The sequence below is a fragment of the Arachis hypogaea genome, chromosome 15 (genome assembly GCF_003086295.3).
Source record: "Arachis hypogaea cultivar Tifrunner chromosome 15, arahy.Tifrunner.gnm2.J5K5, whole genome shotgun sequence".
Taxonomy (NCBI): domain Eukaryota; kingdom Viridiplantae; phylum Streptophyta; class Magnoliopsida; order Fabales; family Fabaceae; genus Arachis; species Arachis hypogaea.
The window spans coordinates 141,447,019-141,462,427 of NC_092050.1; the positions used below are offsets into that span (position 1 = coordinate 141,447,019).

Below are 15,409 nucleotides of genomic sequence, written 5' to 3' on the forward strand. Positions count from 1 at the left end.
AAAAAAGATGTTTTTCATGTAATAAATAAATAAAAAAGTACTTTTATATTGCTATACCCAAACATAATTGATAGATAAAAAGACTTTTTTACATGAGATATCTAAACATAAAATTACTTTTACTTCTCTATAAGATCTTTTAAAAAAAGATAACTCGAAAAAAGATATTTTCTTAAAAGCTCACCCAAACAAGCCCTTATTAGATGGGTCACATTTATATAAATCATTAGATTTTATTAGATGAAAATTAAAGGCTAATATAAAAGAAGAATATTCATTGACTCTAATAAATACAGAATATTCTAGTACATAAATAAATATTTTAAATGATAATATTTTAATGCACAATACTTTAAATGACTAAAGAATCTTTTATTCTTAAATAATTAAATATAAAATATATAAATACAAAATATATGAGTTTTTTTATTAATCAAGATTAATTATTATACAAGAAATTTTTATAATATTAAAAAATTATATTAAAATAATATTTTAAACTGTAACATAAAAATATAAAATAATTAAAATTTTATTTTACATTACTTGACAAATAATTAAATTATTATATTTAAAATTTATTAACTAACTAATTTTGTTAAAGATATTATTATATAATATAATTTTTTATCAAAATATTTTAAAAATATAATTTATTTAAAATATTATATATAATACATGAAAATATTAATTTTTTTATTTTTTTCAATTTAAAAAAAAAACAGAATAAAAATAATATAATTCTAAATACATGCCTATCACATTATATATTTACTTATATTAGTAAGACCTAGACTAATCAAAGTTATAAGGCAGATTATTAGAGAGGTTTGGCACGAACAGATTGATGGCTCAGCCATGTATATCCTAGCTCAAAAAATAAAGCGTTGTTGGCATAAGATTGTCAGATGGCAGCAAGAACACAGATCTAATTCGAAGGTAGAGATTGATTTACTACAGTTTGAATTAGAGGAACTTCGTTTAGCAGGAATTCATGGAGGCGACATCATTTCAGAAATAGAGGACAAACTTGAAAAAGCATTGTAAAACGAGAAATTTTATTAGAAAGATAAGTCTAGAGTCAAATGGCTCAAATTCGGTGATCAGAATACAGCTTTCTTCCATCAGAAATTTAGAAATCGAACCCGAAGGAATAGAATTTGGAAACTAACTGGCAGTGATAGTGAAGTGGCTACTTCAAATGCTGATATTGCTTCTGTGGCTGAATCTTATTTCAAGGACATCTTTTCCTCCACTTGTCATGAGAACCCTGAACCTCTTTTTACTGATTTTGAACCTAAGGTTACAACTCACATGAATCGTAGGCTTCAAAGACCAGTGACTATGGAGGAAGTGAAACGTGCAACATTTAGCATTCATCCTCAAAGTGCTCCAGGAGATGATGGTATGACAGCAAAATTTTTTCAAAGCTTTTGGAACATACTTAGTAGTGATGTGTTTCGAGCAGTTAAGAGCTTCTTTTCAGAGGGCAGAATTTTGAAGGGTTTTAACCACACTCAGATCTATCTTATTCCCAAGATTTCTGATGCTAAAGATATGACTCAGGTAAGACCAATAAGCCTATCTTCAGTCTTTTACAATATTATCTCCAAAGTATTTGTACATAGACTTCAGGGTCTGATGAATAGACTAATTAACCCAACGCAGAGTACTTTTATTAAAGGCAGATTAATCTCTGATAATATCCTAATTGCTCATGAGTGTATGCATTACTTGAAGAACAAAAAAATGGGACTCAAAAATGAAATGGCACTAAAATTAGATATGAGTAAGGCATATGATAGGGTGGAATGGCACTTTCTTTGGTTTATATTGGAAAAGTTTGGTTTTGACTCCCAGTGGATCATGTGGATTCGAGAATTAGTGACAACTGTTTCTTATTCTGTTATTGCGGAAGGACAACCTTATGGTTTCTTCAAACCAAATAGAGGTATTTGACAAGGAGATCATCTATTTCCCTATCTTTTTCTTTTCTGTGCAGAAGGTCTCTCCTTCTTGCTACCCAAGGCAGAACAAAACAGACTAATTCAGGGTCTTCAGATACATAGGCGATGTCCCAAGGTCAACCACCTCCTCTTTGTTGATGATTCCATCTTATTCTGTAAGGCTAATTCTAAAGCATGTTCAAATATCCTGCATTTATTAAATTCTTATGAAAGCATCAGTGGCCAGAGGGTAAATCTTAATAAATCTACTGTATTCTTTAGCTACAACACTCCCTCCACTACTCGTACACTACTGGCTAACTCTATGAATATTAATTATATTGGGGCTCAGGATAAATACCTTGGTTTGCCTTCTACAGTCTCTAAATCGAAAAATGCTTCTTTTAGTATGATCAAAGAAAAGGTTCGGAAAAGAATCCAAGGGTGGAAGCGCAACCTTCTATCGTCAGGTGGTAGACACGTATTGCTTAATGCAGTGGGAGAAGCTATTCCTATTTATACATTGTCTTGCTTCAAGTTGCCTGATGGTTTAATTTCGAAAATTCACTCTCTACTTTCTCAGTTCTGGTGGGGACAAAAAGGTTCTGAAAGGCGGATGGCTTGGATTAGTTGGGATACTATGACTCGCCCATGAAAAGAATGGGGCCTTGGATTTAAAGGTCTCAGAATCCAAAATCTGGCGCTTTTAGGCAAACAGTTTTGGCGACTCGTAACACAGCCTACTTCCTTATTATCCAAAATCCTAAGAGGTAAATACTTTAGCAATGGTAATGCTATAACGGCAGAAATTGGAGTCTTACCTTCTTGGGGATGGAGGAGCATACTGGAAGGCCGAAAGATTGTTGAAAAAGGTCTTAATTGGGCTATGGGTATTGGAGAGAATATCCAAACATTTGAAGATCCTTGGCTGCCTCCTCCGTATCCTTTAATGATTTCTGACATGCCAAATAGACAGGCTATTTCTGAGTTGGTTCCAAGAGTTAAAGATCTAATTATTGAAGATAGGAATTGGAATTAGAATCTCATTTAAGAATTATTTGCCCAAGACGTTGCAAACAGGATTTTGTCAATTAAAATTCAGCAGAGTAGGGACAAATTGCAATGGGATTTGAACAAATCCAAGCAATATGATACAGCTTCAGGTTATAGAATTGGGTATTTATTTTACCATCCGCCTCTGGAGCTTTGCCCTAATTATATGCAGCAGAAAAAGTCGTGGATTGATCTATGAAAGTTGAACTTGCCTCACAAAATTAAGCTATTTATCTGGAAAGCTCTCCATGGCCGGCTTCCGATGCTTGCTCAGATTCATCACCGCATCCCATCTATATCACCAATATGCCCCTGCTGTCATGAAGCAACCGAAACAATCACTCATTGTTTGATCGATTGCTTTAGAATTAAAGATGTTTGGTTTCAGAGTTATCTTCGTGACTGTCTTCCCCCTCAGAGTCCTAATGACTTTTGGACATGGTGGACTGCATTAACAGAGATGCTTAATCCGTTGAAGAATGATGACCGTAATCCTCAATTGCTTGCCATCATTTGCTGAAATTGCTGGAAAGCTCGCAACCAATTGATTTTTGAAGGTTCTACTTCAATGCCGTCTGCCATTCTAGCAAGCTCTGTCAAGTTGCTCCGTGAAATTCAAAGAACTCCCAATCGTCATCTCCATGAGGCAAGCTCTTAGTTGCATTCAATTTGATTTATCATTCTTTCTTCTTTAAGATTTTTCTTCGTTTTTTGACCACGCACCGTTAGATGAATACCTTTAGTGTAGTGTTTTTGGAAAATCCCCGCTTTTCATTATGCTTTCCTACTTTTGGACATCTTTGTATTTCATTTTTCAATAATTAATGAAATATAACCTACTATCTTTGTAAAAAAAAAAAACTAATCAAGCTTATGTAATTAAAAATATAAAATATATAAATACAAAAAATATAAATATTTTTTATTCATTAAAATTAATTATTATGCAAAAAATTTTCTATAATATTAAATAATTATATTAAAATAATATTTTAAACTCCAACATAAAAATATAAAATAATTATATTTTATTTTATATTACTTGATAAATAATTAGATTATTATATTCAATACTTATTAACTAACTATTTTTTAAAAAAATATTATTATATAATATAATTTTTTATCAAATATTTGTCAAAATATAATTTATTTAAAATATTATATATAATACATGAAAAATTTTATTTTTTTCAATTTATTTTAGAACAACTGAATAAATAATAGGGGTAAGTACGATTTTGGATATAAAATCGTCCTAAATGTTTTTTTTCGTATTAAAATCGTTCTTTTTATTTAAATTTTAAATTTAATTCCTAAACTACCACTATTCCTATTTTAATAATAAAAGTTATAAAATTAAAAAAAAACGCGTGTTTGGAGAGGGGGGAAGAAAACGCGTGGGTGGGGGGGGTTACGAAGGTGCATGGGGAGGGGGGAGGGAGATGGCGCCAGGGAGGGGAGGGGAGGGGGATGGCGCCGGGGAGGGAGCAGCTCGCTGTTGTTCGCGTTGCTGCCGTCAGACCCTGTCGCCGCCGTTCGTGCTTCAGTCGCCGCCTCTGCTTCTTGCTTCGATTTCTTTCTGCTTCGTTGATTTGTGGAATATTATTGTTGTTTTCTGTTTCTGATTTGTTGATTTGGGGAAGGGGGAGACGGAGAGGAGGAGGTGACGCGGGGTGGGGGTGATGGGAAGGGAAGACGGGGAGGGGGGTGACGCGGGGTGGGGGGGAGGGGGAGGGGGACGGCGGCGGCGTTGGTGGTGGTGCTGGTGGTGCTGGCGGTGCTGGTGGTGTTAGCGGTGGTGTTGGTGGAGGTTGTGGCGGTGGTGTTGGTGTTGGTGGTGGTGGTGGTGGAGGAAGTAATTATGTTGGTAGTGGTGAGGGTATTTTTGTCCAAAAAATATAAAAACGATGATTTTAATACGAAAAAAAAACATTAAGGACGATTTTATATCCAAAATTAGAAGAGGGACGATTTCGATTCTGGCCCTAAACGTTAGGGACCAAAATCGTACTTACCCCTAAATAATATATATCAACTACGTATATGTATCATATGTGTGTATATAATAGTGACTGATATATGATTGGTATATATTCTTTTATTCTTTAGACTCTCTAATATATATACTACCTCATGATTCTCTTCTCTAATTTTTCTTATTCATATTTATTTTGTGATAATATTAAGTAGATAATAATTTAAAATTATTCTTTAAATTTAACATTTATAGTTTTATATATATAATATTTATAATTATATATTTATAATAAGATCTTTTTATTTTTATTATTTCCAAATGTTTTTAATTTTTCTAGTTAAATTTTTTTTTAATTTTTTATATATATCTTTTTTGTGATATATATATATATATATATATATATATATATATATATATGTGAGAAATTGATGTACAAATATCTGTTTCAAAATATTTTCATCATATATAATTAATTAAAAATATACTTTGTTAAATCCAAGAGTAAAATATATAATATTTTAATTTTAATGTAACAAATTTAATATATTATTATATTATTATAATTATTTAATATATAAAAAAATTAATAGATAGTATATATATATAATAAGAAGATTATTACATATTTCATTATATATAGGTGGAAATTTTTTATTCTAAAAAATATAAAATAGATAAATATAAAAAATATAGGTATTTTTTATTTATTAGAATTAATTATGATACAAAATTTTTTTATAATATTAAAAAATTATATTAAAATAATATTTTAAATAACAACATAAAAATATAAAATAATTAAATTTTATTTTATATTACTTGAGAAATATTTAGATTATTATATTTAAAATTTATTAACTAATTCTTTTGATAAATATATTATTATATAATATTTTTTTTTATCAAAATATCTATAAAAATAAAATTTATTTAAAAAATTATATATAATACATGAAAATATTAGTTTTTTTATTTTTTCAAATTTTTTTTAGAAAAACAAAATAAATATTATAATTTATTTTTTTATTTTTTTAGACAAATCCATATAGGCATAATTATATATAATAACTGATTTGCATTTTAATTCAGATAGCATATAGTATATATATTATTTTGGAAAAGGTATAAAAGAAAACAATGTACTTATGTGATTATATTTTTGCAATAGCCTGATTTTGTATACAATGTTAATATTTTTAATTGTGTAAATTTGATTAGTTCAGGTCTTACTATATAAGTAAATATATAATGTGATAGGTATGTATTTAGAATTATATTATTTATTCTGTTTTTCTAAAAAAAATTAAAAAATAAAAAAGTTAATATTTTTATGTATTATATATAATATTTTAAATAAATTATATTTTAAAAATATTTTGATGAAAAATTATATTATATAATAATATTTTTAACAAAAAGAGTTAGTTAATAAATTTATATTATAATAATATAATTATTTGTCAAGTAATATAAAATAAAATTTTAATTATTTTATATTATAATTTAAAATATTATTTTAATATAATTTTTGAATATTATAAAAATTTCTTGCATAATAATTAATCTTAGTAAATAAAAAATACTCATATTTTTTGTATTTATATATTTTATATTTAATTATTTAAGAATAAAAGATTCTGTTGTCATTTAAAGTATTGTGTATTAAAGTATTATCATTTAAAACATTTATTTATGTACTAGGATATTCTGTATTTATTAAAATTCACCAATGCTCTTTTTTTATATTAGTCTTTTATTTTTATCTAATAAAATCTAATAGTCTATATAAATGTGGCGCATCGAATAAGCACATAATTATTGTGCTCAATTCCTCTAGAGAACCAACATGGGTCTAGCTAATAACAAGCCAACAAACGTTTTTCTTTTTCTTAGGATTTAGATGATTTTTTATCTTATGTATTTATTTTTTTTTGAGTTTCAAAGTTTTTTTGAAAAGAGAAATTAGGATTTGTGTAATAAATGGTAAAAGGTGGATTAGAGTAAGAAGAGGTAATTAATAATCATTAATTTTATATTTTTTAAAAAATAAAATTTAAATAATCATTAATTAATAACAATTAATTAGTATAGAATACAGTTCAAAAATGTTTGTTGGTTTGTTGTTGGCTAAATCTCTTGGTTTCTTAGCGGAATTGAGTTTATAAAAAGTAATACCCTCAAAATAAAGAAACATAATGACTAAGTATCATTTAAAAATTAAAAGTAATCCTTTATTCAGTCTTTTATTGTAATAATTTAAAAAAATTAAAACAAACACATCTAAGTAGATTTAGTATCTTTTTAAAATTAAGTACACATCCAAAACACAAACTAAATAAAACTGAAATTTAAAATTTAACATTTCTGTTTCAGTTTTAATATTTTTAATTATTAACAGATTATCATTTAAATACACATCCAAAAATTAAATTCAGTAAAATTGAATTTTTAACGTTTATCATTATATTTTAGATTTATGATTTTGGATGTATTTTAAACATATTTTGTATATAAGTCAATAATTGTAGATGTGTAATAATTGAAAAAATAACCAAATTTTTACAAACATACATTTTAATAATTTTAAAAGTGTTAATGTTCAAATAAGTAACAATAAAATCCAACTAATAATAAAAAAATAAGAAATATTAGATGAGTTTTTATCGAATAAGATATAAAAATTAATTTTATATTTAACGTTTAAATTAATATTTTTAATTTATGATTTTAGATGCATTTCAAAATATTTTGTGTATCACTTAATAATTTTAGATGTGTTATAATTGAAAACAAAAACCAACTTTTACGAATATATATTTTAATAATTTTAAAAGCGTTCATATTCAAATAAGTAACGAAAAAATTTAACTACTAAAAAAAAAGAAATATGAGATAAGATTTTATCGAATAAAATATAAAAAAATTAATTTTATGCTTAATGTTTAAATTTAAATTTTAGATTTATAATTTTGGATGTGTTTTAAAAATATTTTCTGTATAACTTAACAATTTTAGATGTGTTACAGTTAAAAAAATTAATTTTTACAAACATACATTTTAATAATTTTAAAAGCGTTAATGTTCAAATAAGTAATGAAAAAATTCAATTAATAATAAAAAAAATTGTTGAAAATTATAGACTTGGTGGTTTTAATCTTAAACTATCAACATAAAAATCTCTAACACTTGGAGGCAAGTATGGGAACAAAAGTGAATTTTTATTTCCGCAATAATTTTTTTCCTTTTACATAATCATTAATTATTTTTATTGTGAATTTTCTATTTTAAAATCGTAAACTAAATATTTAGAAGATTAAGTGATTAAGTAACTCGCATATACTTTTATTTTCGTACTTTAAAACGTAAAAATATAAAAAATGTGAAAAATATAACTAACAAATATTTAATAATCAATCAATTAAATAATATTAAATAGATATTACAAAATCTTTTTAGATTTAGAGTAGAATTTATAAATTTGAAAAGAAGTATAATAATAATAATAAAATATTAAATATGAAGTAATAAATTTATCTGCAAAATAGTAACATTTTTTTATAAATTTTTTTGTGAAGAACATAAAAAAACGAGAGAGAAAGAGAAAGAAACTATAAAAAAATGAAAAAAATAATAAAGTAATTATTTTATGGAATGAATAGAAAAAAATTTAAATTAATTTTAGTTAATAATATATTTATGTACAAACTAAAAATATATTTTAATTAAAATTTAATTAAATAATATTATTTAAATTAAAAAGTTAATTAAGACTAAAAATTAGAGCACAACTAGCATTTTTCATAAATTAATAAAAATCTAGACATGTAAACGCAGTAGCAAATTTCTCTTAGTTGGGAGGTGGCTGTTATTCAGAATTCGGAAGGAATCAACAATGTTGTATGCAACAAGGTTTAGGGTTTCTGTTCGTCAAATCCCTAATTTTCTTCCACTCTCTGCTCTTCCTCCTTCCTGTTCCTGTTCATGGACAAGCCTTCACTTTCATTCTGAGCCTCCATCCCTTCGTGAAGTTGACGATGCTGTTGATTCCTTCACTCGCATGCTCTCTATGCGTCGTACTCCTCCCATCATCCAATTTAACAAGATTTTGGGATCCCTTTCCAAGACGAAGCATTTCCACGCCGCCGTTTCCCTTTTTCAGCAATTGCAAGTCAGGGGAATCGCGCCCAGCATAGTTACTTTGAGCATCGTAATTAATTGTTGTTGCGGCATGGGTCGTATGACGCTTGCTTTTTCTGTATTGGCCAAGATTTTCAGAATGGATTATCAACCTAATACGGTAACATTGACAACAATCCTGAAAGGTCTCTGTCTCTGTGGTAGTGTTGAAAAAGCAGTGCGCTTTCATGACAGAGTGCTGGCTCATGGATTTCGCTTTAATGAAGTCACTTATGGGACCTTGATTAATGGGCTCTGTAAGACCGGACACACATCAGCTGCTATTCAAGTGTTGAGAAAGATCCCACGGTATGGCATTGCTTCTAATGTCTTCATGTACAACTCAATTATTGATAGCCTCTGCAAGGTTACACTTGTAAGTCAGGCTTTTCATTTATTCTCTGAAATGCTTGCTAAGGGAATTTCTCCCGATGTTATCACATACAGTTCTCTCATTTTTGGATTGTGTCTTGAGGGTCAATACAAGGAAGCCATTGATTTGTTAAGTGATATGGTGCTTAGAAACATTACTCCTAATGTTTATACCTATAATACTTTGATTGATGGACTATGCAAGGAAGGAAAGATCAAAGATGCTAAGAGTGTGTTGGCTGTAATGACAAAAGATGGTGTGAAACTAGATGTGGTTACTTATAACAGCTTAATGGATGGATATTGTTTGGTTAATGAGGTAAATAAGGCAAAATATGTATTCAACACAATGGCCCAAAGTAGTGGGTCTCCTAATGTTTGCAGTTACAATATCATGATTAATGGCTTGTGCAAAAGTAAAATGGTTGATGACGCCTTGAAACTCTTTGAACAGATGCGTTCCAAGAACTTGGTTCCTAACACGATAACTTACAGTACTCTTATTGATGGCTTGGGAAAATCAAGGAGAATCCTTTGTGCCTTGGAGGTTCTTGAAAAGATGCATGATCGAGGTCAACCCGCTAATATAGTTACTTACAGTTCTTTGCTGGATGCTTTGTTCAATATGAAACAACCTGACAAGGCACTTATGTTATTCAATCAAATGAAAGAGAGTGGCATTGATCCAGATATATATACATATAACATACTTATAGATGGCCTGTACAAAAATGGAAGAATTAAAAAGGCAAAAGAGATATTTCAAGATCTTTCCATTAAAGGCTATCGTCCAAATGTGCGGACATACACCATTGTGATCAATGGGCTTTGCAAAGAGGGTCTGCTTCTCGAAGCATTGGCACTCATGGCAAAAATGGAAGACAATGGTTGCTTACCCAATGCTGTGACTTATGAAACAATCATTCGTGCTCTATTTGAAAATGGTGAAAATGATAAAGCGGAGAAACTTCTTCGTGAGATGATATCTAGAGGCCTATTGCAAGGATAAAAGTAGATGAGATTCTTCTTGTTAGACATCACAAAATGTTGTTTGTATCTCTTTCTTTTTAACTTGTGTTTTGTTACCATCTTCTCGATCAATTTTCCATTCGATACTAATGCTTTTAGATCTTCACATGATTGTGATTCTTTATTCTGCTTTACCCACACCTAAGTGTTTTCTTTGCCGTAGCTTATTTTATGGCATTTTCGGTGACTAGATGGCTGTTATATGTGGCTTGAAGGATCTATCATTATTTCCTTTTTCGTTTTTGTAATTATATATGTGCATTGATGTTAATTTATTCCTAAGCTGAAACGGTTGTGATTTTCATCATTCAAAGAGAATCCTTGTTAGTTGTGAAGCTTCCCTGCACTCTTATTGTCTTTCGATCTTTTTATTTCCCCCATATTTAAAGTAAACTCCCCCATATTTATTTTCTTTTGGGAAATGATTGCTAGAGGCTTATTGAATGGTTTATAGAAGGTAAGATACATCAACTCAAATTAATAATTTTTCTATTATTGTTGAAATTATTACAAAACTTAGTAAATTTTGTGGCAATTGGATTGGAGGATTTGGGAATTATCATGAACTCAATAGCAGCGGTTTTGGTTATCTCATTATTATGAATGGATTTTGAACTTTTGTTATTGGATGACTTTTGAGTCTCTGTTTGTTGCCATGGCTATAATGCATCCTGTTTTGGTAGATATTTTTTGTTGTAACTGATTTGTTAGTGCTTAAGATTTCTTGATAGTAACCTAGAACTCATGATTGGTGTGATGAGCAACTGTGCTTTATTTGACTGAATTTCCTATGAAAAGATATGTAGTGCCAAGAGCCTAAGATTAATGGCATAGGTATATGATTTTCACTGCTATCTTCAAAACAAATTCATCTGCTAAATGCATGACCCCACTTTTTTGTTAACCGTTTTTGACGTTTTGATATTTTTTACAATCTGATGACAGCTGAAGAAATCTGTATATTAAAGTATGTTATCACACAATGTGAATTTGGGTTATGGTTTAAATATGAAGTATCTTAAACCTTTGGTCATTTTCATAGTTAGTGTTACTCGGCTGTAATTCTTAGAAACTTAATCAACGGAAAATATGTACATATGAAATAGCTCATCACAGAGATTTTCTGTTAATGCGTAGTTGAACTGTTTCATTACTTGTTGAAATCCTATATAGGGATTATTGCATTGACATTGTTTAAACATGTTGGAAAAGCTTTTATTATTAAAACATGGTTTGGAGTTTTGTTGTTTGTTATCAGCTACACCTGTCTTAAAAGATCTGGTGATTCTAACTCCAAGTACAATTGTTTTTACACCTATTTCTTTGGTTTTTCTAAATCTACTTTGCATTGTGATGGCTGAGGTTAGAATAAAGAACTAATAGTGAAACAATATTGTACAATTTGAGGTTGCATTTTTTTAGAATATCTTTGAATGTTAGTACAATTTCTTTTGGGATCAAAAGTTGAACTATGATATAGCCTCGTTGCTGATTAACTTATTTTATCTAACTGATTTTGACCCTGTATTGGTGGTTGAGTATTTTGGATTCTTGACATGGATTTCATCTTTGTTCCACGAGTAATACCGATCTACCTTACTGATTTCTAGGTGCACTGAAGCATGTTAAGTTGCAGCATGGGGCAGACAAAAATTGAACTTCTCCCGTATGAATTTTCTTTCTACTTGGATTTCAATTCGTCTCCTTCTTAATAAATTGAGACACTCGAATTAATATTTTCTAAGCTTATTTGGTTTCTAGTTGAACCCATACTCATTGGATTTTAAGCTTCAAAATCAGTTTTAGATGGAAGTGACTAATAGTTGCTTTCACAAAAAATCGCTCTTCAGACTGCATTAGTAAACATAAATTAATTCATCTCAAACAAGATAGAATATGTTTGATGTTGCGATATACATTGAAGAATTAATCTTAGCATTATTAAATTAGGTTGTTCATATACTATTATTTTGTGGTGCATACTGCATAAATCAATTTTTAGACTGACTTTGATTAAAATTTCCTTTTTCACAAATAAGTACAGGAAATATTCATTTGATCTTGTGAAGGGTATAATCATGGTTTATTTTAATGCTGGTGTTGAAACCATTGCAGAAGCAAATCGGTGGTTCTCAAGTGCCACAAACCAGAGACAATGTAAGCATGAGAAGGCTCAATCATGGAATATGTATCAATAACTAAGATAAGACCAATACATTGTTGATGTTGAAAAGTTATGAACTGCAATGTGTGGGAATGAACCATATCAAATGGGTAAAATGTAGTCAATTTAATCTGATAAATGCATAATTGCATAAGAAATTTAATCTTTGATTATTATTTTCTTCTTACTTTTACTCAAAACTCTGTTAAGAAAAATTGCTGAAAACAATGTCATTTCTATAATTCTTTGGAAGGTTACATTACAAGATATATATATATAAGGGCTGATTCAAATATCTTTTCACTTTAGACATTGTTTTTGGATTCAAGCTTTAACCAGACTGCATCAAAATTGCACACACGGACTATCATTTTTCTTTCAAGAACCTCTCAGTGGAACTATTCTACTAAGTACTATCATTGACATGTTTTGGTAGGCACAGTTCTTTGCAACTGAATGCTACAAGAGGTAGCATTTCAGGGGCCAAATCCAAATTGTTGAGGGGGATTCTTATTTGTACAAATGATACTTTGAATTGGAACGAGCACGAAGGAATTAACGATACTTCATCTTTTGAGTTGTTCTACTAGATCGGTCGCTCAAGACCTTTGGTCTCTGCCCGGACTTGATGAAAAAAATGGGATCACTTCTTATGAACTCGTTGAGAATGATTCTGATCTAGTTCATGGCCTATTAGAAGTAGAAGGCGCTCTGGTGGGATCCTCATAGACAAAAAAAGGTTGCAGTCAGTTTGATAATGATCGAGTAACATTGTTTCTTCGGTCCGAACAAAGAAATTCCTTAAATATGATTTAAAATAGATCTTGTTTTATCGTTGATCAGAGATTTCTCTACGAAAAATATGGATCAGAGTTTGAAGAAGGGGAAGGAGTTTTCGACCCGCAACGGATGGAGGAGGATTTATTCAATCACATAGTTTGGGCTCCTAGAATATGACGCTTTCTTCTTTTCATGCTCTGCTACTTCATTGTCTAAGGAGGCTTCATTGTTTAAGGAGGCTTTAGCAATTTTGGTGACGAAAATGAATAGAATGCCTAAGAAGAATAATTGTTATTATTAGATCTCCAAAAGAAAATTTGGATGAAATCAAAGCTAAAAGAAGGAGAACGGATTTTCTAAATTTTGTCGTTTTTACACTTGATAAGATCGTGTTATCTTGAGAGTTTTTTTTTTTTTCAACAACTCTTTCATGGTGGTGGTCAAAGCTTAATTGAGAATAAGAAAATAAGTGAGTATAGCTGCAAAAAAGTAAATATTACATGTATATTAGCGAGTATAAATATCCTGTATATGGAATGCAAAATATGGAAGCTATATAGCCTGCAAAACTTGTAGATAATGAAACTTAATCATAAAACTTGTAAAGGATAAAGCTTTGAGAAGGTAATGCTTTAAGCTTTTAGAGAATGAAGACTTGATCCAGAACCTGAGCTCTTATATATTGAGTATGGAAGGCAATATACACATTTTGGAACAAGGAATTTTATAGGAGAGGGGCAAACAAATACAAAATATAATAAAAATGTCATACGGCAAAAAATTAATAAAATATAATCTATAAAATGTATTTCAAGTCAATAATTATATTATATCGTATACAAAAGATTAAAAAATATAAACCAACTTAGGTTAGTCTAATAGTTAGCTCACTAATCCGCTTAAGCAAGTGTCAGGATTTGAAGTACGCTTGGTGCATGTAGCAATCCATTGGCCAATGACGAGCTCTTAAATGGAGTTTTGACTCGCGATGAATTAGTTCTTAACCTATCGAGTTAGGGGATACCATGAAGAAAAAAGAAATTAAATAATATATCTTAAGATCTTGATATTTTTAAGTTGTAGTCAATAATAATTTATGAAACTAAGTCGTTATATTTATAATTAAATTTGAAAAAATTTTTAAAATAATCTCATTTTTTATAAAATGTTGTTAAGTAGGTTGTATAAAATTATTCAATATCATTTTGAGCATTACTATTGAATTTAGAATAAGAAAACAAAATTTGATAAAAAAAAATTTTAACGTCTCTTATTTCTTAAAAAATATTACTATTTGTTATGTTAATTAAAGTAATTAAAATAAATAAATACAAAGGTCGAACAATTGTGCAAGGAAGAAATTGTTGAAATAAATAAATAAGAGATATATGATATAAACTCTTGTCTAATTCTTGTATTCTTATGGAATGATGAATTATTAATTGTCAATTAGTGTAGGTTCCCGTGTCCTGCATGGGATAATATATAAAATTATATAAAAAATTTTTATTAAAATTTAAATGAAAAATATATGTAATAAATATTATTATAAATATTTTATAACTTAAAAATATTAAAAATAATTAATATTTGTTTTAATCAATTTGAATTAGTTGAATGATCATTTTATTTGTCTATTTAAGCAAGTATTTGGAGTTCAAATCTCGTCTTGGATATATAACAATCCATTAGTTAGCGATAAATAGAGTATCAATATGTGGTGGATTAGTCCTCAACTTGTCGAGTTAAGAAATCCGTAGAAAAAAATTATATTTGTCTTTAAAATAGATTAATTTTTCATTAATAGCAATACTTATGAATTTTTGTCTTTGTTAAAATTTACCTGGGACAATTTTATTTGTTATTATCATATTCATTCTTGAAGTCAAAATAATATGATCAACATTG

At 28.8% G+C, this 15,409-nt stretch overlaps 1 protein-coding gene across 5 annotated transcripts; it reads left to right on the forward strand.

The window, feature by feature from the left end:
- The first annotated feature begins 8,775 nt into the window (after positions 1-8,775).
- LOC112750965 (uncharacterized) lies at positions 8,776-13,862 on the forward strand. 5 transcript variants are annotated; one of them, XM_072216997.1, is made up of 4 exons: positions 8,792-10,574; positions 12,168-12,223; positions 12,673-12,714; positions 13,158-13,862. In XM_072216997.1, the coding sequence occupies exon 1, from the start codon at positions 8,873-8,875 to the stop codon at positions 10,535-10,537; it is 1,665 nt and encodes a 554-aa protein (XP_072073098.1). In that variant the 5' UTR covers positions 8,792-8,872; the 3' UTR covers positions 10,538-10,574; positions 12,168-12,223; positions 12,673-12,714; positions 13,158-13,862. The 5 variants fall into 5 exon arrangements, with proteins under 5 accessions (XP_029149154.1, XP_072073098.1, XP_072073099.1 ...); XM_072216998.1 differs by lacking the exon at positions 13,158-13,862 and having other exon boundaries at positions 8,792-9,847; positions 9,983-10,577; positions 12,673-12,897; XM_029293321.2 differs by lacking the exon at positions 13,158-13,862 and having other exon boundaries at positions 8,776-10,577; positions 12,673-12,897.
- The last annotated feature ends 1,547 nt before the right edge of the window (positions 13,863-15,409 follow it).